This window comes from Choloepus didactylus, chromosome 5 (genome assembly GCF_015220235.1).
Source record: "Choloepus didactylus isolate mChoDid1 chromosome 5, mChoDid1.pri, whole genome shotgun sequence".
NCBI lineage: Eukaryota > Metazoa > Chordata > Mammalia > Pilosa > Megalonychidae > Choloepus > Choloepus didactylus.
This window is the reverse complement of record NC_051311.1, coordinates 56495233-56520541: the sequence shown is the minus strand read 5'-3', so window position 1 is coordinate 56520541 and position 25309 is coordinate 56495233. Positions and strand designations below refer to the sequence as shown.

The window sequence follows — 25309 nt, the reverse complement described above, 5'->3', positions numbered from 1 at the left end:
CAGGGAATCAGGAGATGATATTTACACCCAATGAATCCCATAAGCAATTATTTTCATTTTGCTGCTGTAACAAATCACAACAACTTGGTGGTGGAGAACAACATCAGTTTATTAACTCACGGTTCTATAGGTGAGAAGACTGACACAGGCGTCACTGAGCTAAAATCAAGGTACGGGCAGGGCTGTGATCCTCTTTGGAGGCTCCAGGGGAGTACCATTTCTTTGCCTTTTCCGGCTTCTGGAAGTTGCCCACATTCCTTGGCTCGTTGTCCCCCTCATCCATTTTCAAAGCAAGCAATGTTGCATCTCTCTAACCATTCTTCTGGAGGCATATCTCTATCCAAAGCTGGAAAAGGCTCTCTGATTTTAAGAATCCATGTGGTTAGGTTGAGTCTACCTGGGTAATCCAGGATAATGGCCCCACTTCAATGTCCTTAACGTAATCACATCTGCAGAGCCCTTTTTGCCATGTAAGGTAGTATATTCACAGGTTCTGAGAGTTAGGATGTGGATATCTGGTGGTGGGGGCATTTTCTGCCTACCACAGCAAAGCACTGAATTTTATAAGTAATTGAAGAGAAAAAAAATTAAGTGATCAAAATTTGGTAGGAGAAGGGCAAAATGCCTCAATACGCATTTCTATTTAACTGTGGAGTAATAAACTCAAGACAAGTCTGAGTGTTTTATTAGGTTCCTCTTGTGTGAAGGCAGACATATGTCTAATTTTATGAGTGTTTTGTGCACTTTAAACAGTCAATATATGTTGAGTGATGATATATATAATCAGAGGGATATTTAAATATATATACGGAGATAATTAACTGTGATGCTCATTAAATTATACTTACTCTATATGACTTCAATGACAGCATATTTTTAAGCAGAAAAATAACCAAAATTATCTAATTAGTTGAAGTGAAGCAAGCATTTAACCTGAGTTACTTTTAAATTGAGCACAAGAGATAGTTGCTGCATTTCAGTGGGATGACATTGGGTGAGTTAAGTGCTCTGTGCTTTAGGGCCCTTGCGTGTAACATGAACAGGACAAGATCTCAAAGATCTCTTTCATTCTGTGAAGGGGAGCTCACTCTGTGAAGCTGATTGCTTCTCCTGCTATTTGAGCAAATAATGTTAACCCTAAATTGTGGAGAACTGAGTTGTTCTACTCACTTGACAGAAAGCCAATCCCATATGCAGCTTGGTGCCCTTCTGCCAGTCTGTTCATTGCTCATTGGAGATGAAGAAAGGCATTCATTACTCAAGCCAAGACAAAGTGTCCTCTCCAGATAGAATCAACACCACCCCCTCTCCAGACGCTGGAATTTGGTTGCTTTCCAAGCCATTGCTGACCGGTCTCCTCTGCCCGGCTTGGCTGATGAGATCACGCTCGGAGAGGCATGGGTGCATTCGGGTCCCACTGTTTCAACATGTTCCCAGGCAGGCTGTTGCCCTCATTTCTTGGAGTGGTGTCAGCAACACCATGTACCTTCCAGCACATCACGGAGTGGAGCAAGCCGTCGCCCTTCATCTATTTGCATTTGGTTTGCATTTTCATGTCATACTTCTTTCCCTGTCTAAAGGGATAAGAGGAGTTTCTCAGATTGACTTCTCGGTGGGAACTGTTTGCTTTGGAAGCCACCTACACCAATGCTAATTGAAAACAGCTCAGAATGAAGGCCTGAGAACTGCACCCAGATGAACCTTTCAGTGGGCTGATCTCTGTGGATCTTTTCAGACTTAGATTGTGATGCATGTAATGCCATGATCAGCTATTTTCCAAAAAGCTGAGAACATGGGATCAGCATCTTTTCCTTGGACTGGTTACCTACCTTAGAATAATTATTTGTAGTTAAGCATATAAAGTCCTGATCATGAAAGCTACTGGGAATCCTGGAACCTACCACCCAGTGACAACATTCTGGAAATCTCAAAGCAACATGTGCCCTTTAAAAATCTAAACATGATGGGCTTCTATTAGAGAGATTACAGTAAAAAAATAACAATCAGCTCTCTGATGATCATATGCAGAGGGAAAGGGTGGGGAGGAGTACATTTGGCAGAGGACAAGCCCAGACTTTCGTCACAGGGACAGACCAAAGTGTTAACACAAAGGAAGAACCCGGAGCATCCTGCACGCTCCATTTGAGCCACAGATAACATGGCACTTCCCGGGGCCCAGCCCATGCCCTGATGCCTGGTCTGGACTCGGCACGTCTGGCGGCCACCCCCGCCCCTTCCCAGCTGCGGACATGCTCGCTGGATCCGGATCGCAAGGAAGGCAAGGAAGACGCAGCCTGGCCGCGCTCTCCCAGTGAGTGCTTGCTTAGCCTCTTCGGTTTTAATTGGTTTTAAAACAATGCATTGTTGTTGTCAAAACGCCCAAAAAAATTGTGGAAGTGGGAGAGGAGAGGAGAAAGCAGGAGGGAAAGGAAGACAGTATCTTAAATTTCAGACCTGTATGAAACTTTCTCTCTGAGCTCTGTGGTTCTGATTCATTGGTTCTCCTTGTTTCTGTTTTTGTGGAGGTTCGTTGACCATTTGCAGTGGGTTGTATCTAGGCACGGGTTTCTGTATTTCAAATACCAGTCCACTAGGCATTGTGTTTCTAAAGATCTGCTGTTAATTTAGACCCGAGCCCTCTGCTAAGAATGATCGATTTGCAGAACTGAGATTTCGGCTAAACCACACATTGCCCAATCCTTAAAGTAAACAGCCCAAAGCCCTTAGTATACTGACCATTTGACTATGACAGAACCAGACTGAGAGCATATGCTATTGATCAAGGAATTGTTCAGCTAACAGGCCCCAAGGTTTAGGATCATGAAATCCTGGAATGTTAAAGTTAGAAGGGGCCTCCACGATTGGTGCAATGCCCTCATTCTAAAGACAAGGAAATGGAACCCAGAGGAGTGACTCAACTTACCCAAAGCCGTACTGTAATCAGTGACAGAGCCAAGTCTTTGTAGTCCCAGGCCAAAGCCGTTTTCACACTGGCGTTTATGAGGATTGAAAAAGTTACTGGGTCTTGAGAAAAGGTAACACCGAAGAATTAGAACGCCAAATGGCCCTTCCGTAAATCTTTTCCATTTTTGAGAGTTTTGGCACCGATTCAGCATGACATTTGTTGTTCCAGTTGTTCCAGCATTTGTGCAACAGTTAATCAAATAAACAGAGGAACTCAACGGGGTCCTAAAAACAAGGTCCATGTCCATTATATTGGCAGATCTCTTGGATAACCAGTTTCTGTAAGCGTAATCATGGACTAATAGAGGGTGAGAGCTTAAAGGGATTTGGGAGGTTATCTAGTCCAGTGGCTAGCAAACTTTTTTCTTGTCAAATTTAGTTTTTAAAGGAATTCTATTGCATAAGGGAGATGTTCTGGTTAAATAGAAGTTGTAGAACCCCTGCATCCCATTCTACTCTCCATTCAAGCCCGTGGCCATCCTTACTCTGTTTCCCACCCCACCCTACCCACTCCACCAAAACTTCCTTGGAGTCCTAGATTTTCATGGAATAGTTCAGAAACCACTGATCAGATGAGGAGATTGAAGTGCATGGGGGTGAGAGGCTTGCCCGGTGTCACACAGCTGGTCAGCATCGGAGCCTGAATTGCTGAAATGCCTCTCTCCCAACTCCTGGTCCTGAGGTTTTTCTCCACTCCATCACACCTGTGGGTCTACCAATTTTACTTTCTCTGTGTCTCGTTCACTCTTCTCTACTCATTCTGCCATTTCCTAAACTATAACAGTTATTACCTCTCATCTGGGCTATTGTAATTGCCTCCCATTTGGTCTCCTGGCCTCAGTGTCTCTCCCCTTTCTGATCCAGCTCCCCAGCCCTGCACTGAGGATACAGCCCACTCTCCATATGGCATTCAAAGGTCTCCACAATCTGGCTTCAATACTCCTTCCCATTTTGACCTACCCCAGCTCCAGCCAAATTAGGTCACTCACGGCTCCCCAAATACATCATGCTTAAGCTACCTCCATTCCTTTGTTCAGTCTATTCACTACATAAGGAATACCCTTGCCCTCTTCTGCTTCTGACTTCATTCCTATCCTTCTAGGCCCTGGTCAAATGCCATCTCCTCCAGAAGTCTTCAGTCTCTCATTCTATCTACTCCAATATCCTTTGTCCATCCTTCTATTATTGGCCTTGTACTACAGCTAGTGGTGAACATCTCCGTCTTCTCCCAATAGATGGTAATCCCTTAAGAACAGGACAGTATTCATTGAACCCTCAACATCCAGCATGGTGACAATGCTCAAAGAATATTCTCTTTCCCATTATCAAATAAATCAAACTCAGTTCATCTACTTTTGTACTCTTTATTTGCATCAATTGAATACATAGAGCCTCTGCCCTTTTTGCTTTGGAAAAAGTCTTAGGTTGAATGCCAAAACAGTTGCCCAACAAAATGAATTCTAAATTCCTTTGCATCTCCATCAGATCATTTATCTCAGTTTCATCACCGACAAAGCAAGATTGGCAGCGTTATGTGTTTTTTTTTTTTTTTTTTTTTTTTTTTAAATGAGGCACAGTAAAATTCCTAAATGCCAAGACCTATATAAAAGCAATGTTATTTTCAGGGTCAGGTGTGAACCAGTTATTCAGGGTAGTTTTATTTTGTTTCTAGTAAGATCCCTGAGAGATTCTGTTATTTGCAATCTAACATTTTCACTGCTATGTTTCTCACTTTCCCAAGGCCCTAATGAAGTTTAGAGTTGAGATTTTGGGTTTCCTATGAGATAGTCAAGCTTTGGTCCATTAACAATTGCATTTCTGATAAGGAAGTGTATTTTTGTGTGTCCTGATGATGAAAATTAAAAGTTTTGTACTGTGGCTACATTTTGTAACAAATGTGGAAGGGTGTATACATTTTTAAATTGCCAAGGAAATTATTTAGTTCATCTCCCTGTTTTCTGAGGGAACTAGATTTAAAACATTACAGGGAAACAAATAAATGATTGGCCTAATTTTATAAGATTCTGCAGAAATGAATGAAGAAATATACATTGAATTGTTTAGATTTGTAAAAATAAGAACAGGAATACCTTGTTTATCCAAAGTTATCAGGGAATTCCAATTTTCTACTTGCTGAATTTAAAACAACAACAACAACAACAAAAAAAAAAAAACCAGAACTTTAATAGAAACTTTTCCCCTTATTTAAAATAGCTATTACAATACAGTTGAAATACTTCCTAATTGCTGAGTCATCATTATGAACTTAGTTGTTTTATTGTACTATAAAACAGTAATACCTCAGAGAATTTAAGACTCCTATCAAAAAATGGGTCCAATTATTATGTGATGTCTTCTATTTTCTTCTGGATGCCTTCCAGCTCTTTTAATTGCTCTTAATGCATCTACTTCTATTACTGTATCCCCACTCTCTATTCTGCTGAAGTCAAGATTATCAGGGAGCCCTGTTTGTTAGAATTGTGTTCAAAATGAAAATCAAAAATCCAGTAAGAGGAACATTAAGAGGCTTCCTCTCTTACAAAGTAAAGGGATGCAAGTTTTGCGACTGCTGTTTTGTATCCCTAACTGGCCATTTTTGCCCACTTCTGGGTTCAAAGATAGTTTTAAATGATTGAAATTTTGGACTTCTTATCTGATCAAGGGTGCAATTACTACTTCCTGTTTATGGATGAAAAATAAAGTAGGACAAAAAAAATAGGTAATTGTGCTCTGTATATATTGGGCATTTTTTAGATGATATTACCAAATTACCCATGTAGTGGTGATTATACTGCGACTTTATGTAGGGGGTCCTGAGTTTCTGCACATGCCTTCTCTGTGAATGGCTATGTGACCACAATCACGCTAGCTGGTACCTGGGTGGCCACAGACTTTTCTTTTCCCTCCTTGTTGCTATTTGCATTGCTCTAGTCTCTTTCCCTCTCCTTACCTCTAACCTTACCTCCTCTGTCCCTCTCCTTACCTCCTCTAACCTATCAATCTCTGAAATGACTTGTTTCTTTATGCTGCTTCTCCCATCCATTTTAGCCCATCAAAACTGGTTTTGCACAGGCAGGTCCAGAAGGAGGAATGAGGGGTAAAGGAGGTGCTCCTCTGCCATCTGGAGGCTAATATGTTCTGGCATTCCTAATTGCAGCTGTGAGGATGCGTTTTCCCGTAGAAACATCTCTTCAGTTCTCAATACTAGCTCCAGGGTTTAAATAGGTAGTTGTGGACTGGCCTGAGGTCCCAACTTTCACGTATAATGGTGTTTGAAGTTCCAAAAATCAATTGACAAATTAAGTTTTTGGAAACAAGCTTTTCATAAATTTAGAACTGCCTGGATTCAATTCTAAGCCTAATTGAATTTTTAAGAGGGGTCTTTAAAAATCTGTGGATTTCACTGATTTCCATTCATTCATTCAACAAATATTCACTGAGGGTTTCCTGTGCTAGTTAGTGCAACTGTAGTAGGCACTAAGAACATCAAAGAGAAGAAAACATAGGCTCTGGTCTCCAGGTTATCTTGTCTTCTAATCTTCCACCCACTGCAGTAATCTTTCTTCAGTCTTCACCCAGCATCCATCCCCCAGCACACACACATACCTTAGGGTCCATCTGGGGGCTGTGGGTGCCATCAAAGCAATAAAACTGTAAGATTAGCATTATCTAACCATCAGTGTTTTTCAATTTTATTTTTTTCCCTCTGACCCTCTAAAAGAAATACATGTCACATTGTGACTCAGTTCATACATAAAATATTTGAAACAAAAATTTCACAAAACAGTATGCACTCTTGTTATGAACAATGCCCTCTGATATTTTCTACCCTATACTACATCATTTTAAAAAAATGCTGGTCATGATCCATTAAACAGATTTCAGAAGCTGCAAATGGGTCTGCAGTTTGAAAACCACTGAGCATAAAGGTGACTTTGCTGTCACTGGTCCCTGCCTTCAGAATAGCTGAGAAAGCTCTGCTAGCTGGTGACCACCTGGCTACCTGTACAGGGTCAGCCTGCAGGTTTGAGAGGATTTTAGATGGGGGCTAGAGGCTCTGGATTCTGGTTTAGCTCCGTCAGTACTCAGCACTGTGCTCCTGAGAAAGCTACACAGCTTTAAAGTGGAGATGCTTGTATCTGCTCCGCATAACTCCCAGGGTGGTCAAGGACATCCAGCATAAGGACGTGCATTAATTTATACTGAAAAGTATTACGTGCAGAACAAATGTGAGTTGTTAAATAGCCTTATTTTTTCACAAATAAAACTTAACATCAGAGGAATAACTTGGAGAGACCATTTATTCTTTATAGTTTTGGGAAGATTCTTGAATGTGCTATAACAGGAAAAGTTCATAAATGAAAATCTAGTGGTGACATTTCTTGTCATTTACAGCTAGGTTTGTATCTCAGAAGCCCTGCCAGGTTATCTTTGCCCCTCTGCCCATAAATACTTTCTCTGATTATAAAATCAAGGAAGCAGCTGGGTGGTCATTGGATTTTTAAGACATGATCCAATTTATGAGGTGCATGCTTTGCCTGATATTATCTGCTCTAGCTCACTAGATTTATAAACATCAATTTCCACTGTTTGTAAGTACTACTTTTTATTAAAAATAACTAAAATTAAACAAAACTTCCCAGTAAAGGAGATAATTTTATTAAGAAAAAAGGATTAAAACAATAAACTCCTAGGTAAAATATGGTACGTTTCTCACTGATCTTTCACTTTCCCTTTATAACTTTTTTCTTTCTTTTTTTTTTTTAAACTAGAGAAGTTGTAGTATAACCTGTTTCTTAGCCCCATCTCACACACAGACATTAATTTGAATGCTTCCTTCAAACCCTGATGAATTCCTAGTTAGGGCCTAACCCACCCAAGACTCGTGGGTTCCACAGGCTTGCTCTGCCTGCTGCTTTAGCACCCCATCTTTTCTTTACCTTCCCATGACTGCTTTCTGATTGTTACAAGGAATGTCTACATTTGCCTTTTCTAGACCTTGATTCTCCAAATTAGTCTACCTTTCATTTTGTTATGTAACAGAGGGAAAATAAAATAAGTCAAAATAAAATAAAATATCAGTAAAATAAAATAAAAATTAAATACATAAACTATAAAATAAAATAAATAACATAATAAAATAAAGCAACTACATTCACTCCAAAGAAGTGATTTCCTTCCAGAGAGAATAAATTGGCCATTTTTGCTCTTTAAAGACTGGAAAGACTCTTTACCCAGATAATCATATGTCTCCAAGTGCTACAGCTCATAACTCCCCTACATAATTTCCAGAGAAACTTTAGCTGTAAATTTTAAGCAATTTTTTAACCTAGCTTCAAACTGGTCTTATGACAGTAGGTAGCGTCTGTGTGGATGATTTCCACAATTATTTAATAATTTTTTATAATATGCTTAAGTATGGAATTAAACAAAACTGTATTCACACACCCTCTTAAGGAGGAAGTTGGGGCCCAGAGGGCTTTAGAGATGGTGAACCTGTAAAGCAGAAGGGATGACTGTAGGGAGGTACCTTCTGCTCTCTCTGCTGACTCACAGGTAGCAATTCTGGGGTCTCAATTCTGCTTCTATTGCCCAGGCCCCGTTCTCAAGGACAAAACAGGCACGTTCTTGACAAATGGGAGGATAGAGCCAAATATCCACATATGTGTTTAGATCTCTCTCATTACTAAGTGTGCAACCTTGAGCAAGTCATTTAATTTCATTGTACCTCAGTTTTCTCATCTGTAAAAAAAATAAAACAGTATGATATCTGCTTTGCAAGTGTTGGTGAAAATTAAAGGAACTAGCTATGTGTATGTGTGTAAACTACAGTGAGTATTAATCGGTGCTACATTTCCTGTCTTTCCCTGCCCTCTGAATGCTCCCCACACCCTTCCTGAAGACAGCTTGAAGTCTTTGGGATATCGTATACCAACAAAGCAACTAATATTGGGATGAAATGCACCCAAGTTCGATTTGTGATTGCATTGCATTCATCAAAATGCCCATCAATTTTTAGAAAAATGAGAACTTTTCATCTCAGATTTTAGTTGTTCCATTAGCTTGCTACTGAAAATGGCCATCCATACTAGTATTATACTTTGGCTAAGTCTGGAGTTAAAGGAACGTTGCTATAAAACATTTTTTGGCAAAATATAAAATTATATTTTTCCTATAGGTCTAAACCAAATACACTGGGAAGGAGAATGTAGTAAGAAGTAGGAATTTGCTGGCCAGGGAATGCCACCAACCTTTGACTATCTTCAACAGGCAAGGGGAACATAAGTCCAGATAAACTTAGATTCCAGTTTTAGTCCTATCATTTTACTAAATATGTGCCCTTGAGCAAGTTACTTAATTCTCTGGTTTCTCAGTTTTTTCCATCAACAACAAAAAAGGAAAGTATATTTAACGTGTTTAGCACAGTGCCTGGCACCTTAGTAAGTGCTCAGATGGGGGGGTGGTGATCAACAATGATAGTTATTGGCATGAACTGGGTACATAGAGGATGGCTCTGAGGTAGCTCCCAGGTAATCACAAACACATGAGTCACTGTGACAACTTTTATGAATGTACAGACTTCCTAGAATCAAAGGCTACAAGCCTGGCCATTACCTCTACTTTTACAGGTTGTTGAGCACTCTACAAGTTGGGCAAAACTTCTGCATCCTGGGAAGGCCTAATGTAAAAGATGGCATTCTGACATCGGTTACTTACAGTGACTGAGACACATTCAGCTTTCTGAGTGGTGACTGCTTCCTGGTTTTGAAAGGCCAAGAGCTCCCCAGACCCAAGTATAGGCAGGGGCTTTCCTTTTAACCTCACCGAGTGAAAGAGACTCAGGAAGTATGTACAGTCTCTGTTTGCCTCAAGAGAAACAGCCTTGAAGTCATGGATTGAACCATCACAGGTTTTAAGGAGTTAGTATTGTGGGAAAGATTTATTTTCTACATTCTCTCACTTCCCTGCACAAATTTTGTAATGTCTGACCTTACTTAAACATTAAAGTTGATCCAAGGGAATATTAAGAGTCAGTCTCTCTGGAACCTGAAGATTCAAGGATTTAAGGGAAACTCTGTAAAGTATTCCCTCTGCCCAGGGAATAGAGTGGTTCAGTGATCCTGCTATTTCTGGGAGCATAAGAAGGCTGAAGTTTCATGAGCCCACCCCTGAGCTGCAGGTAAATCTCCAACCAAGATCCCCAGATCCCCGAGGAGCAAGAGAAACACAGCAAAGATGAACACCAAGGACACAAGAGGATACATTTACAAAAAGTTACAGCAGAAGGCATTTGAATAAATCAGATGTGCTGCCAGTTCATTGTAATGAACCACTCACTTAAATAAACAGTAAAAGGTGCTAGAAATTGTTGAAAATGTTTTATTAACAAAGTAGAGCCATTCAGTCTTCAAAATGAGTACTGAAAGATATAAAATACTTTAACCTGACATTTCATAGTTTAATTCATAAGCAGTAAATGGGATAATTAGCATGTATATTTAAAATGCCAGCTGGCTGAAGGATGTTGTGGCAGTGAAGACAGCTGTTTGACTAAAGTTATTTCAGTGAGAGTCAGAACCAACCTCCATGCACAGAGCTCTGATTCACCAATTCTCTACTAAGTTGAGAAGTTAAGCCAGCTCTAAAGAATAGAAAAGAGGATTATCCTCTTCCACTGGGACACATGCATTTTCTGGCCTGGGAAGATAAAGCTGTCTGATCATAAATTTCCATGTATATTTTAATGAGAATTGACATGGATTAAGAGGGAAATAAAAGATAAAAGGCATTCCATTTATTGGACACTTTTTAGCCACAACCTCTCCCTCTCCATCCCCCCACTCCATGGTGAGGGGTTGGGGGGGTGGAGAAAAATAAAAGGTTAATTGAGAGGAGGAAGAAGGGAATACAAACAGGAGATAAAATTTCCCCTACATTTATTCTGCATTTCTAAGCCTTCTCTATTATTAATAGTATCAATGAAAAGGAGTTCAAGATTCTTGAGTTAGAAAAATCTTGGTACTCAGTTCTCTCTGTCATGCTTGGAAAGAGCAGCATGCCCTGAAGTATAAGCACAGAATCTATTTTCCATATGATGATGATGATGATGATGATGAAGAAAATGACTATGACAATAATAAAATGAAAATGATTAATACCCATATGTACTTACTAAGTGCCAAACACTGATCTATGCTTTCAAAGTTCTACCCTCTGGCCTTTGAGTGAGTGAATCTGGCAGCGATTTTATTATGACATCAGATCCTGCCTGATGAGCAAGCTTCTCCTCAATAAGGAGCAGGGTTACAGGGGATGGCGAGCAGTGATGTAGGAAGGGTTTTTAATCTTTCATGACTCTATCTTAAATAACCAGTCCTGGGAACTAAATAATGCTCTAGTGGCTCTAAAAATGGTAAGGATTGCACCTCTTCCCCCAGTGGGAGACCTGGACTTCCATGAAATGTGAGATTCCTCTAATTTTACTGTTATTAGTATCACACAACTTTTTCATGTCAATTATAAGAGGATAAACTTCAAATAATTTTGAACTTCTCCATGTGCCAACTTGTAAATTCTGTCCTTTCAAAGTCAGAGTACGGACAGCTGGAATGAAATGGATGTGCTATGTTGTAGTGCAAAGAGCCCAGACTTTGGGATCGGCCAGATGATTGTTAAGATCCTATGTGTATAATCCTGGGCAAGTTGTTTGACTTCTCTCTGCTGGGCTTGCTCATGTGACTGTAAAATAGGAATAATCATCTCTATTCTGTGTTACTGTAGGAATTAGATGAGATGCATCTGCCAAGTATCTGCCCATGGCCTGGCACCTCCTAGGCACTGCACAAATGAGGGTTATCACCATTAAATAAGCTTCTCCATTCTTTTAAACGATTTGTTTGTTTGATTCACTCATTCAAAGTGAAGGTTGGCTGGTCCAATACATTCTTCTTCTTTTTTTTAATCACCAATGTTCCTGTTTATTTTGAAATTGGCAGTGGTTGTTGTGTTTGGCTTTTTAGCCTTAGAAATATTAAATCAAAACTTCAACAAGGAGTAAATTTTAGCAGAGTTAGTTGTCAGTCACTAGCAGCAACCCAACCCCAGGGGTGGGAAGTGATTCCTATGGGGCCCTCTACAGTCTCTCAGGGGGTCCTGACACTCTTTGTTTAGAGGCCCCTGGGGCCCTTGAGAACTTGAATTCTCTCTGGCAGGCTTCAGAGCTCCCTGTCTGAGCAGAACACCACAATACTATGACTCTTTTGGGATAGGAGGAGAGCACCAGTCAGAAACCTCCAAATTTATAGTGATGTCCTGTAGCCTATTTCCTCAACAATAAAATAGAGATGATGATAGTGCCAATCTCATTGATTGATACTATCAAGATCAAATTAGATAATGAATGTGATCAAAGTGCTTTATAAATTCTAAAGAGTTTGCCTTGTAATCTGTTATTGCTTGGATGGATCTGAGTTCATGAGTTGGCTCTGAAAACAGGTTAGCCACTAAACAGAATGGGATTAGCAAGACAGCCCATAAGACTCTCATTTTTACTTGGAAGCTACTCCCAGTTGTTCCAATGTCATAGAAAAAGGCCGGGTTTAAATGGTGGGTGTGTTGTAAAAAGAGGAAGAAGGTATTAAGCGAGGACCAGGCTCAGCATGGAGAGAGTAGCCTTGTAGACAAGTAAGAAACAAAGACAGAAGGGGGGACAGGGCTTTTGTTTTGCTCCAGGGTTGAAAAAAACAAACAAACAAAACAGCAAATTATGTTTCTATGTTCAGATGATGCCCTAGAACTGGGTCAGACCAAAACAAGCCACCCAAGCCCACCCTTCTTGAAGGTCAAGACCAGGAGCTCACTGATCATACATTCAGCTTCCTGGAAGCATTCAACTTAAAATTTCCTTGATTGCATTTCTAACTTTCAAAAACACCCTTCCTAAAAATGCATTTAAAAAAAAATTAGTTTGTGTTTTTCTGGTTTGGCCTGTTCAACAATTTTTTTTCCAAAACCATAATTGTGGTCTACCCAAAATGGATTCTCCTCCATGTAGTGAGGATTTCATTTTTCCAGTCCCCTCCCTCTGTGCTTATTACCCCCTTTCTTTTTTTTTTTGATGAACTGCACATGTTGTGGAAGCCACTCCTGGGCCCTCAGACATGAGCAGTTTCTCTCCCCACTGCCAGTGTCCTAATAAGGGAATAAATGAGCTCTTATTGGTGAGGTAAGGGGAGTCAGGCGGGGGATAATATTTTTTGCTGATTGAGGAGGATAAGGTGTGGTTTGGCAGGTACCTCATTGGTTTGGTTGGCTTGCAACCTAATTTTTTTCTCTTTTACAGTTCAAATTCCATAGCACAGACTGTAAGAATTGTTTTCCCACAGATCTTTAGCCTAGCTCCAAGAATCTCATCTTGACACAGATTAGCCATTATAGGAAAAAGATAGGAAGTTGGGATTTTTTGATATTTGCATCATTAAAGGAGGTTAAGGTTATAGGTTAAATCCTATCAGCCACTGGGCTTGCTTACCCAGGACTTTCTACCTGGCATTCAAAGCACCTGATCAGGTGGAGCAGCCAAGGGTACTGGACTCAATTAAATGTGGTCATGGAGAACCAGGGCATACCACTCTGTACAAAGCCAATGCTTAATAATTTTTAAAAATTAATCTGCACATCAATATTAGGTAACTCCTACTTTTTACTTATTAATATCAATATGCCCCCAATTTAAAAAAATAAAAGAAAAAGAGCCTGGCATTTAGGGTCAAGAGGACAAGTTACCTCATCTATTTCCATTTCACCAAATACTTACTGGTGATTCTCTTGACTTTCTGAATGACTGTACTTTGCATTTAAAAAGGCAAGTGAGTAACAGGACTACACCTGGCCCAAACTGTTCCTAATTCACTCACTAGGAAGTGGTATTTCTCAACATGGCTGTGCACCGGAATCACTTGGGGAGCTTTAAAATCCCCTAATGCCTGGCTCATACCCACAGTGGTTCTGATTTAATTGGTCTGGGGCATAGCCAGAGTATTGGGAGGTTTAAAAGCTCCCCCAGGTGATTCTAATGTGCAGCCAAGGACAAACGGTTGCTCTGAATGCAACCTCCTTTGTGTCATCTGGTTCCCTAAAGGGCCAGGCTCGCTCTCTTTTTGACGTTTTGAAAGCTTTAGAGAAAATAGAATATATATGAAACGAGTTAGACAGGTTTCTTTTCAGGTTGGCAGGTTCAGTTCAGTTTTAAACCCAACAGTAAAGAATTGTGCTTCCAACCAAAATCAACTTCTAGACACCTGTGTATTGTTACATGTTATTTTCCACGCATATAAGGAGTGAAAAACTTGGTTAAGCAACTGAAAAAGTGTGTCCATTTCCAAGTTATAAATAATAAAGTTATATTTTTAATGTTTTCTCTATGTCCTTGTAAGTTACTCTCTCCTCAACATTTAATTTAGTTAATAAATGCCTCTGTTTGATTTTTTTTTCAATATTAAGCTGACTTATCTTGAAATCTTGAAATTGCTGTATGTAGCAAGGATAGGATAATGTGACCAAGGAATTTTTTAAAAAGACTATTCATCTTAGAAAATAAGAGGAATTTAGAGTGCCGTATCACCATGGGAAGAACTTTCAAATTTTGGAAGTCATGGATTTAGACAGGTGTACAGAACAAGTAGTTATTCTAAACATCCTTCCTGGATATTTCATTAATGAGGAAGAAAAATCATTCAGAAGTTCAAAGGACTACACTGGCTAACTGCTAAAGACACAGAGATAAAAAGACACAATCTCTTCCATTAAGGAACTTCCAATCTAGTTGGAACTTAGACAAACAATCACAAAAAATAGGAAAATTGCTTGAATGATTATATATAGAGTGCATTGAGAGCATAAGAGAAAGGGGGAAAATCAGAGAAGGCTTGAAGAGAAAATAATATCTAAATAAACATAAAGAATAACTTCGTAAAAAATTTTAATTGGAAAAAAATAAACGAGGAATGACATAGGTAGTCAATGACTGGAAATGTGAATGATATTTTAGAGATGGGAACCACTAAAGGTAAAGAAGATAATCAGACCATTATAGTTCTCTAGGTAAGAGTTTTTCAATCCTAAGCAAGAGCAATGGCTGTGGATATGGAAAGGAAGAAATAAAACAAGTAATATTTAGAAGTTAGAACCAACAAGGATTAAGCAGGAGTAGAGTGCAAAGGATGCAGAAGATTCTAGGATTACTTCCAAGTCCCTCACTTGGGTAACTGGGTCCCTGGTGTTTTCATTAACTGTAATCTGGAATAGAGGATCAAGATTGAGTTTTGCGAGAAAGATCTTGAGCTCAGTTTCAGACATTCTGAAATCTGGGTGGGCGGAGTTGGTTAGAAGGCAGTTGCATAAAAAGGTGTAGGACTCAGAAGAGCAGCCTGAAGTAAGAACATAAATTAGATAGTCATCTCCCTAAAATTGACAAACCACTTACAGGCATAGCTAAGATAACCCATACAGAGTATAATGAGCAAGAAGAGAAAAGAGTTGAGGAAGAAACCCAATGGAAGACTCAAAGGATACTTCAAAATAAATGGTAGGCAGAATATTTCAAATAGAAAGGTACAATCAACAGTGTCAAAAGACCTCAGCAAAGTCTAGTAAGTTTGGCCCTATAAAGGGCCTGGTGGACATTTCATTCCAAATTATAGCTTTAGGAATAACATGTCCATACTACTTTGACATTTTGGAGTTATGACTACCAAAATTTGGGTTAAAATTACCCAAAATAGTCAAAACAGTGTTCAGAAACATTTTAACAACCAAACTACCCTGTTCTTTTGGACATTTTGATTGACTGGCAAGTGGTTAAGATGTCTTGAAGAAAAAAAATCACTGGTCCTATTTTGATACACCGCAAGGTGAGTTTAGGTTAGCTATAAAGTAGATAAAACTGACTTATAAACCTAACTCTGAAATTAAATGCAAACATGGCAAGACAGTCCATCATACAGTGGAATTAACTATTTTTGGCTTTCCTAATGATTTGTCCAGTGAATTACAGAACAGTTTTGGCTGGAATACATGAAAATATTTCTAAAGGACTGGCTCAATCAAATTGGCTTAGTTTACCTACTCATACTGAATTGCATTTGCTTTCCACAGTCACTGCAAAAGGCCAGAACCAATATTAGGCTTGATAGTGAGATGAGAAAGAATGTAGAGGATATAAGAAAATTACAAGGGAAGACGATGAGAGGAGAGGGGAGTTATGGAGCAAGAAAGGCATGTACCAGAGTAACAGGAAATATAAGACTTCTGCTCTGTGCATTAGCCAAGCCAAGGCCAGTCATGCGACAGTAAAAGAGACAGGCTGATGACACACACAAATACTCACGTATGCTTGAAACAGGCCAGAGTCCACAATCAGACTGGAAAATACCAGTTGACTCAGTTTGACTTAAGCCCCTAATTATTGACTAGGTTCAAAAGTCAAATATCTTTCCCTTTAGTTTTCTTCACAAGGAAAACATATATTTTCCAGCTTTGGAGTCAAGGGAATTTTCTGGATGAAGTTACAACATAATGCCATCTATAGGAAAGTAGCTAAGAATGAGAAACAAATATACAACTACATGCCTTAAAACTTTTGCATTCTGAAACAATGAGCAAAATTTACCTGGCATCCACTTAGCAAACACTGGCAAAGCTTGTGGCTAGTAATTGCTTCCAACTTCTGGTGGGAAGGAATTGAGAGAGGGGTGTAAAGTGTTAGGGTTCTATCGCCTATACTTTTTTCTAATGTTTCTTCTTTCTCCTACCTGGAAATTGCCACTATCCCTCCTAGGTTGGTTTAATATGGTTCTGGTCCATCATTTCATCATAACGAAGTTGAAATGTGGGAGACTAGCTGTTCCCTTGATGAGTGATCAAGTTCACCTTTTGGAACTCATGAGTTAGCCCGAAGGCCCACGCAACATGGCAACTGGCAGGGCCAAACAGTCCTGGTTCATATCCACAAGCAAGTGTGGAGTTTCTGCTTTCTTAGCAACCCACAAATCTGAGTGGATGTGTGTGTGCATATATGTGTGTTTGTGTGTTTTAGCTTTGGAAACAGCCTTGTCCCATATCTGTTGGTTAGAGAACATAAAGTTCTACTGACTTCATTTTCTTCATTTTTTTCAGCAAATAATCATGACCCTAGTACAGGATTGTCAGCCTTATATGTGGAACTAAGTCATATTTAATTGCTCTTTCCTTTTCTGAGGCATTGTTGTCTGCTATTTGACACTAAAACTTTTAAATGGGTTCATGTTGGCATATGTGCCCTTTCCATTCTGATTCAGATAAATCCAAATAAACTTAAGCAGTTCACCTCATATTCAGGGACAATGAATCTTCATAATAGTCATTGTTCAGTGCTTTATACCATATGCCTTTCTTGAATCCAATTACTAAAAATACTTATTAAATACCATTTTATATGCAAGGCACACTGGGAGGGTGGAGCATAAAAATGGACAAAACATAACTCAAGAAACTATGACTTAATACAGGACATAAGATAATACACAAATAATGACAATAAGTCAATATGGGATAAACATCTGGAACAACTACAAAGATTTCTTAGGAGGGAAGGAGTCCCTTCCGGTTGACTTCCCTTATCTTCACTGAGATATCACAAAAGAGGATAGCATTTTAGCTAAGCCTTGAGACTCTAGGGGCAAAAATGGAGAGGAGGGAAAACCATCTGAAGTAGAAGCACGATCAAGGAAAACAAGGCAAGAGAGTGTAACATGAAATGAAAAGAAAAAGAAATGAAGTTTTACTGATGTTTATGATGCCTTCTGACACTGGTACCCTAGCGCAGTCCACATTTCCGTCCACGTGTGACTGATCCTGAGGGAGAAGCTGGAGTCTACTCCCCACAGGGATTGTCAGTGGTGCCTTCCCTCAGCCCTGCCTTTCCAGCACACTGTGACTCTGCAGTTTACTTGTAACTGGCTAAGTGGATTTACAGATGGCATAGCTTATCTAGTTTTCACTAAACTGAACTAACCTTCATGACATGTGCTCAGAAGGATTTCTGTAAGGGAGTGTCAGGCTGAAGGTAACACTAATAATGCCAGCTCAAGTAAACTTTCAGAAAATGACAGAGCCGACCCTAGTGCTGTGAGTGGGTTTGAGCACCTCCTCGCCACACACTTCACGTATTCCTTTCAGTTACGGTGATTTTTCAGTGGAGAGGGGAAATGTAACTGCTTTTCACAGTAAACAGTGGAGGGATCCTTTGAAAAACATTTTCCTTTGGAAAACAGCCTCATTGTTTTGTGATTTTGTTGTCAAAAAAAGAAGTAAACACGTTACTATGAACAGTATGGGATCATCACACCTCAAGTTGGAAACGACATTTTCTAATTTATTTTCAAGTCTCCCAAGTGAAGCATCTCAGTGGCTCTTGATAGCTGTTCACTAAAAAATAAGCCACCTTCTGATTACTTTGAATGAACAACAGATTGACGTCAGGACAGATAAAAATTTTCGAGGCAAATTTCATCAAAAAAATGTGCATGATTGGTGGATGAGATTGGATATATTCATATCATGCTTTCATATACCAATTCAATGATTCATTTCTTCTATTGTACTTACATATCTTTTTAGGAGATTTTTTAAAATTCAGCTCTGACTAATATTTAAATCCACTGTGTGTTTAAAACTTTCTTGAAATTCAAAACAGTTTTCTTCTGTTGAAGATGCTGGTTTCTCCAAAAAAGTCTGATTGGTTTCTTCATTCTCAATTTTAAGATGTTTTACTACGCTGTACAAGGAATTAAATGAAGATCTTGTCTTCCTTAATCGTTCTCTAAGTGTTGGGCCCATGGGTTGTTACCTTGAGCTACTGGTGTGGGAAGACTGATTCCCACATGCCTGTGGTGCGCTAGGTAACATCACAGCTGAGTGTGATGGACTTTCCATCTTGAAGATGAAGTCTTCGTTTACCTCCTGACTGCAGAAGGGGCGCTTAACTCGACTCCACGGCAAACCTGCGAATTAGTCCAGCTCTCACACAAACACTGGCTGCCCAGCAACCAAACATCAAAATAAACAGAACTTAGAACCACACCTCAAATTACTGATCACAAGGTGTTAAACGAAGATTCTGCTTGAACATTACTTTTAATATTATTTGTGTCATTTACCCTTTTAAAATTTCTATGACGCTTTATAATATCTAGAAACACTTAAATAGCATGATACGTACATAATTTAGAAACAAATGAATATGAACACATTTATGTTAGGACTATATGCTTAACTTTTTTTTTAACTGATAGGAGTACACTATATAAAAAAAAGCGTAGAGACCATTGGCTTGGATCAGAGATCAGCAAACTTTTCCTGTAAAGGACCAGATAGTATATATTTTTGGTTTTGTGGGCCATTATGGACTCAGTCTTAATTATTCAACTCTTGAATTCATTGAAGTTCAAAAGCAGCCACAGACAATACAGACATGGCTTTGTCCTAATAAACATGTATTTATAAAAACAGGGAGTGGGCTGGATTTGACCCACAGGCCACAGTTTGCCAACCCCTGGCTTAGATGGTAGAAGCGTTTTGTTAATCCACAGAACAACCTAAGACAGTTCATACAGTATCGTATGTTAGAAAGAAAACAGTTACGGGAGCTTAAAGACATGGGTCTAGTTCTGATTTTGTAACCACTTGTGTGAGTCACTTTGCTTCTTAGATACCAGCTTACCATGTACAAAATGTGGACGATGGATTCAGAATAACCTCTAAAATTTCTTCTGCTTTTATTATTCTACAACCCTAATGTCTTGCAGTTCACCTGGGATCTGATTTAGATGCAGAATGATTACCTCCAGGAAGTGAAAATATGGTTTACTCTATGTAGGCAAAGCAAATGCAAGACAGTGGAGAAGGTGGCAAGAATTTTAAAAGGCCAGAAATTCCATTCTTATGAGTCATAGCTTATTGCTCTTGAAGGATCCTCCACAGTGCTGCTGTGCTAAATGATTGCAGAGTTTACTGAACTGAAGTCTTTCCTTGCAGCTAAGATTTATGGTGCCCATGATACTGAATAGCTGGACCTAGTTTCTTTTATTTCTTGGGGAAAACTGCAGAGAGAAATGAAATGCCTGGTATAGAGACAAATTAGAAAATCTCAGCATGTGCTGCTTTACAAGCCACCTTTTCCATAGAACCATGACCATAGAAGGTGTCTCTCTCCTTAAGCCTCGTTAAAAGGATGGCCTGCTCATCCCAGTTATTGATCTTTCCTATATGTACCAAGAGCAACTGGAATTCACTAATGCCTCTCATGTGCTCCATGCCCCAGCCAGACCCAGTTGCTTGCTTTTTCACATCCACATTTCCTGACCCTTCAACCTTGTTATTTTAGCGCTTGCTATATGGTATGTCTCTCATTTCCTTACCCCCAATTCTAGTCATCCTAAAAGATCCACCTCAAACAGCACTTTCCAAATGAAACCTTCTCTGAGTTGGAGGTGTCTTCTTCCCTCTAAATTTTGAATCACTTGATCTATTATCTCCTATGATACCACATTCTACCCACTATTACATGCTTACTTACGTCTTAGCTTCCCTAGCAGATTATAAACTCCCTTCAGGAGTTTAATTCCTATTATTCTCCTCCCCTCCGTGATTTGAATGGAGTAAATACTCAGTAAATATTTCCTGAATGGATGCACTCATTCCAAATGCCAGTTTGCATGTTGAGCAGCATGATCAGCCAGCACCCCACCACCATCACCTCCCCCAGCAATTCAGCACTCCATCCATCTGGCACATTACCCACCACCTCCTCCATCTGGGTCTCTCATGCAGCCCCTTTGCTGCTCAGGGCTTGCCACTCTGGTGTCTCAGCTGAATCGAACTGCCCTTCCCTCAAAGTCAAGGTTCCACATGGACCAGTGGTCTGGTCAGGAGGGAAATGTACACAAGATTAAAGAAGCCTATAAGCCAAAGCCATCACTGAAAATTTGTTTCAAATAATTAGAAAATGCTATGTTTTTTAAGAGTAAAGCCAGTTTATCTCCTGATGAAGTGGTTCCTCCAATATTAGATAAGCTATTTTAAGGAACTAGTAATTGCATTGGTATTTAGTCAGAAGACAGTATTGATCTTATTGGTTATTGATCTATTTTTTGATGTAGAAATCTACTGGTTACAGGACAGGTATCGTCAAATAATTTAAATGCTGTCCAAGAATGGTTCATGTCTGTCTCCCTCTCCCAGAGTCCTGGCTGGCTGATTGGAAAGCTGTCCGTGATTCTGACTAAATTAGCACACAAAAATAAAGGTGATTAGTTATTTACTGTTACCCTATCTGTTAAAATATTTGCATTTTTACAGGGATCTTCTGCTCACTCAAAGGGAATCTTAAGGATGGAAGACGGTTTTTGTTTGGTTTGGTTTGGTTTGGTCAGGCTGGCTTTTTACCATCCCACTAATCAGAATAAATAGGGGTCCACTTTTTTCCCACCACATTGGCAGGACCTGTCCTAGGTAAGGATTCCACTGACTTAAGAAGATGATCCACCAAGAGGAGAGCAGACTCCTTGACTTCCTTTCCCAACAGTAGGGAGGTTGGACCCATTGGCGGTGGATGGCTCCTAAATCCCCTGCAAAAATAAATGTTCTTGCCAAAAGGCTGAACCTCCAGGACTTGGCCCTTCATTTTCCATTTCCTGTCTCCACTCAAGGTTCTGCTTCCACTTGTAAACAGAACTCTGCAATTCTAGCACATGAAGGGTCTATCTGAGCCAGCTGGATGTTTTTATAATAGCTCTGGAGTCAGGGAGTTAGTAATCACCCCAAAATGTGCTTTATTGTTAGAATGACAGTCACCTCTTTTACCAGAGGTGCTGGAAACAATGCCCCAAATGGCGTATCTATCAGCACATTAGAACTTTTGGTTCCTGAGGAAGAGAGGGAGGGAGGAAAGAGGGAAAAAATATGGGAGGCTGTGCCACAGAGTGGAAAGGAATGTAGCCGAGAAGAGTACTGGGTAGGAGGAAATGAAGAGTAAATCTTTTTCCCAGTTAAGAAAAATGAGAGTGGAAGTAGGAAAGCTCCAGAGGGCAGTTTTGGGGAGGCAAAGAGCATAAAAGGCCTGTTATATAAATCCATACCCCATAAATTCCCCTGCATTAATTGCTGCCCGTCTGACAAAGACGCTGAGAATCCACTCTGCTGACATGGGCATGTGACTAGATGGGAAACCCACAGGCCCCCCAAAGACCACTTTCCCCTTACTGAGGTTCCCTTTAATTAGTCACAGGTGGCTAATCTCCATTTAAGGACATCTTGCTTTAGTTTTTCCAATCACTTTCTTTCCTTTGTCACATGTTTACCAATATGGTCCTTTGTACCAACCACATCACACAAATATTTCAAATTTTAGGGTAAGACTTGAATTTCTAGATCACCCTAAATAAGACTCATCTCAAATGAACTCTTTTTTTTTTTTTAACATTTGAAGGTGGAAATGGAAATTTCTGTTTCGAGGAGATTAAGTCTTTGGATGTGAAAAGAATCTGCTTGTTTATATATCTGTGGTCAGATGCAATTGCATCCAAATCAACCAGAGGAAATGTGGGAAGTTCCTTCCACCCTGCTGCCCTGGAACAGGTGTTCATTCAGTTGTATTTCCAGGCTCAGAGCTGACAGGATGGAGGATTGCCAATCATAGAGACCAGGTTCTGAATTGTCTTACATATTCCACTTCTTAAAATAATTAAGTCAGGTGAGGGTTTATTGTTGACAGCTACTATGCACATTAAAGCGAATTGTCCTTTAGTAGATACAACCGTCAGAGAACAGCCCCAAATTAGATTTTACCTTTGACCGACAACATAAAGAAAGCCTATATTCATTGCTGATCATTTATATTTAAGATTCATTATAATTACTTAGAATTCCTATTGGATAAAGAATCCTGGGTTGGGGATGAAAAAAGGTACTCTTCATGCAAACATAGGGAGTATTTAGTCTTACGTCTATAAGCCACATTTTATACCAATTTTAAATGAAGGTGGAAAGAGAGGAAGGAGTTTGGTTATTTTATTTGAATTATCTTACTGGCTACTTAAACATTTCCTTACTCCTTTTCATTCATTTCAACCAAAGTTTAACTCGAATAACCAATGAAAAGCAAAAATATCTTCCCCAACATCAACCCATCTTTTCTAAACATTTATAAATTAAAGATTGAACTGTTTGTATCTCACTAAGCTTATTGTTTTCATAGGATGGGATAGGTGGAGTGCTTCAAATTCAGTCCTGTTTATGACAGAATAAATAGATTTTGGTTTATCTCAGGAAACTGTCATGGAATTATGTCCCCAAACTCTGTATTTAATGGGTTTGACAGATGCATTGTTTCTATTAAAAATGAAAGTTAAAAAAAAAAAGCTCAATAAGAAAGTAAATCCATATTCTATTCATTTTATATCTACCAAATATCACAAACCACTTGACTTTTTAAAAGAAAATGATATCAGTGGAATAAGAAGCTAGACATTTATTCTCAAAACCAGAATCTCAATAGATGATTGGAAAATACTGTGCCTAATCTATCTTTATAAACCACAGCTACACACATAAAATTGATGAATCTCAAAAATATAGCATTATGTGAAAGAAGCTATTCACAGAATACATACAATATGATTATATAAAATTCAGAAAAGGCAAAACAAAATAATAGATTGTGTAGGAATGCATAATGATAGTAAAACTACATATGAAAGCAAGAAAATAATTAACAAAAAATTCAGGGGAGTGGTTATTTAGAGGCATTTAAGAAGAGGGGATAGTGCATAAGGCTCTCCAAGGTGCTGGTGCTATTTGTTAAGTTGGGGAGTAGGTACCCAGGTGTTTGTTTTATTATTCTTCTTTAAACTGATGATGCACGAAACACTCATTTATAGGTAGAATGTATTTCATGATAAAAGTGTTTTTTAATTTAAAATATTGACCTCAAACAATTAGAATCTGTCACCTTTAAATTTCCTGTGGCTATGGGCATTGATTCAGAGACAAGCTTCTAAGCTCGTGGCTCTGCATGCCCCACTGCAAGGCAGGACCATTATGAGAACTGTCTTCTAGAAGCCCGTAAGTAACCATATCAACCCTATTCTGAATCAGAGCCCACATGACTCCCGGGTCTTTTGTAATCACACATGGTCAATCAGACCTGATCTATCAATTTCTAAAAATACTCTGACCTGAAAAAAAATTTTTTTTTTATTCTGTGGATGTTTTCTCTCCATTCTAATTTTTAATGCCTTTCTTGTGAAGAATCCAAGGAGAAAAATTCAGAGTTGGACCTTATGTGCCTTAAATGAAACCGCAACATTTTAGACACCACATATAAACAAAATTATATTTAAGAGCCTGGAATGTTTCTGCAAACTTCTTATAACTTTCAAACATACAGTAAATCTGGAGGGCAAATATGACTCATTTCGGTAGCTCAGGATTTTCCTTCGTGATCACAGCATTGCCTGAGATTTTGCTAAGAGCGTCTGAGCAATTTACAGAGCTGATTGGATATGTTTGGAGAATCTGCTTGTGTTTCATATTATGAAAGAAAATCGCTGGGGTTTTCTGGTACATGAAAAAGAATAATGAAAGTATGTATGAGTCATTTTACCTCCTGGTAGTTGATGCACATATTTTCAACCCATATGTGATTTTAACTCCCTAAGTTGGATCCCATATTAAAACCCAGGTTAAGACAGTGACATTGGTAGAACTAATAATAAGGAGAGGTTGTCCTTCGTTAGGCTGTGAGCCCCAGGCATCTTCCTCCTGCGGCTGCCCTGCATGGGGAGGGCACGGCTGCAGAAAGCTGGACACAGGCTCATATTTGGGATTTATTGTCTCAGTTATAAGGCTGGAATCTCTCCTTAGACCAATGACACTTTCTCTTGGAACTACTCATTACACGAAAGTGGATTTAATGTGGGTTGCAGAAGGGTCAGAGCTCATTTTGAGGGTTCAGCTCACTGCCTACTGCCCTATAAGTCATTGTGAATTCACAAATGGTGAACTACAGTTAGGCTTGGCTTCTGGTCCCCTTCATTTGTTCAGGTGGCTAATTTATGAGCCTGTTGGAATTTTAGGTGCCATGTCTTCTTTTGAAAATATAGGAAAACGTTGATGGGAATGGGATCCTCTTTAAGTCTTTCAAAACTGGATCTTGATATAGTGCCTTGAGCCTTTTGTTTTCTCTGAGGCTTTCTTAACTTAACCTGAGGGTCTGTGTTTGTGTCTGTAGAGCTGTGTGTGAGTACCA

General features: G+C 39.3%; 1 protein-coding gene across 7 annotated transcripts in view; it reads left to right on the top strand.

Moving 5' to 3' along the window:
- Nucleotides 1-25309, top strand: part of CALD1 (caldesmon 1) — a 167597-nt gene that overhangs the window by 101620 nt on the left and 40668 nt on the right. Inside the window, exon 1 of one of the 7 annotated variants that reach the window (XM_037836113.1) lies at nt 2059-2311. The exons of the other annotated variants lie outside the window; for them this stretch is intronic. Within the exon in view, the coding sequence (XP_037692041.1) occupies nt 2250-2311 (62 nt within the window). The 5' untranslated portion in view covers nt 2059-2249. Of the gene's footprint in view, nt 1-2058; nt 2312-25309 lie in introns of those variants that run through there. 7 annotated transcript variants of the gene reach the window in all.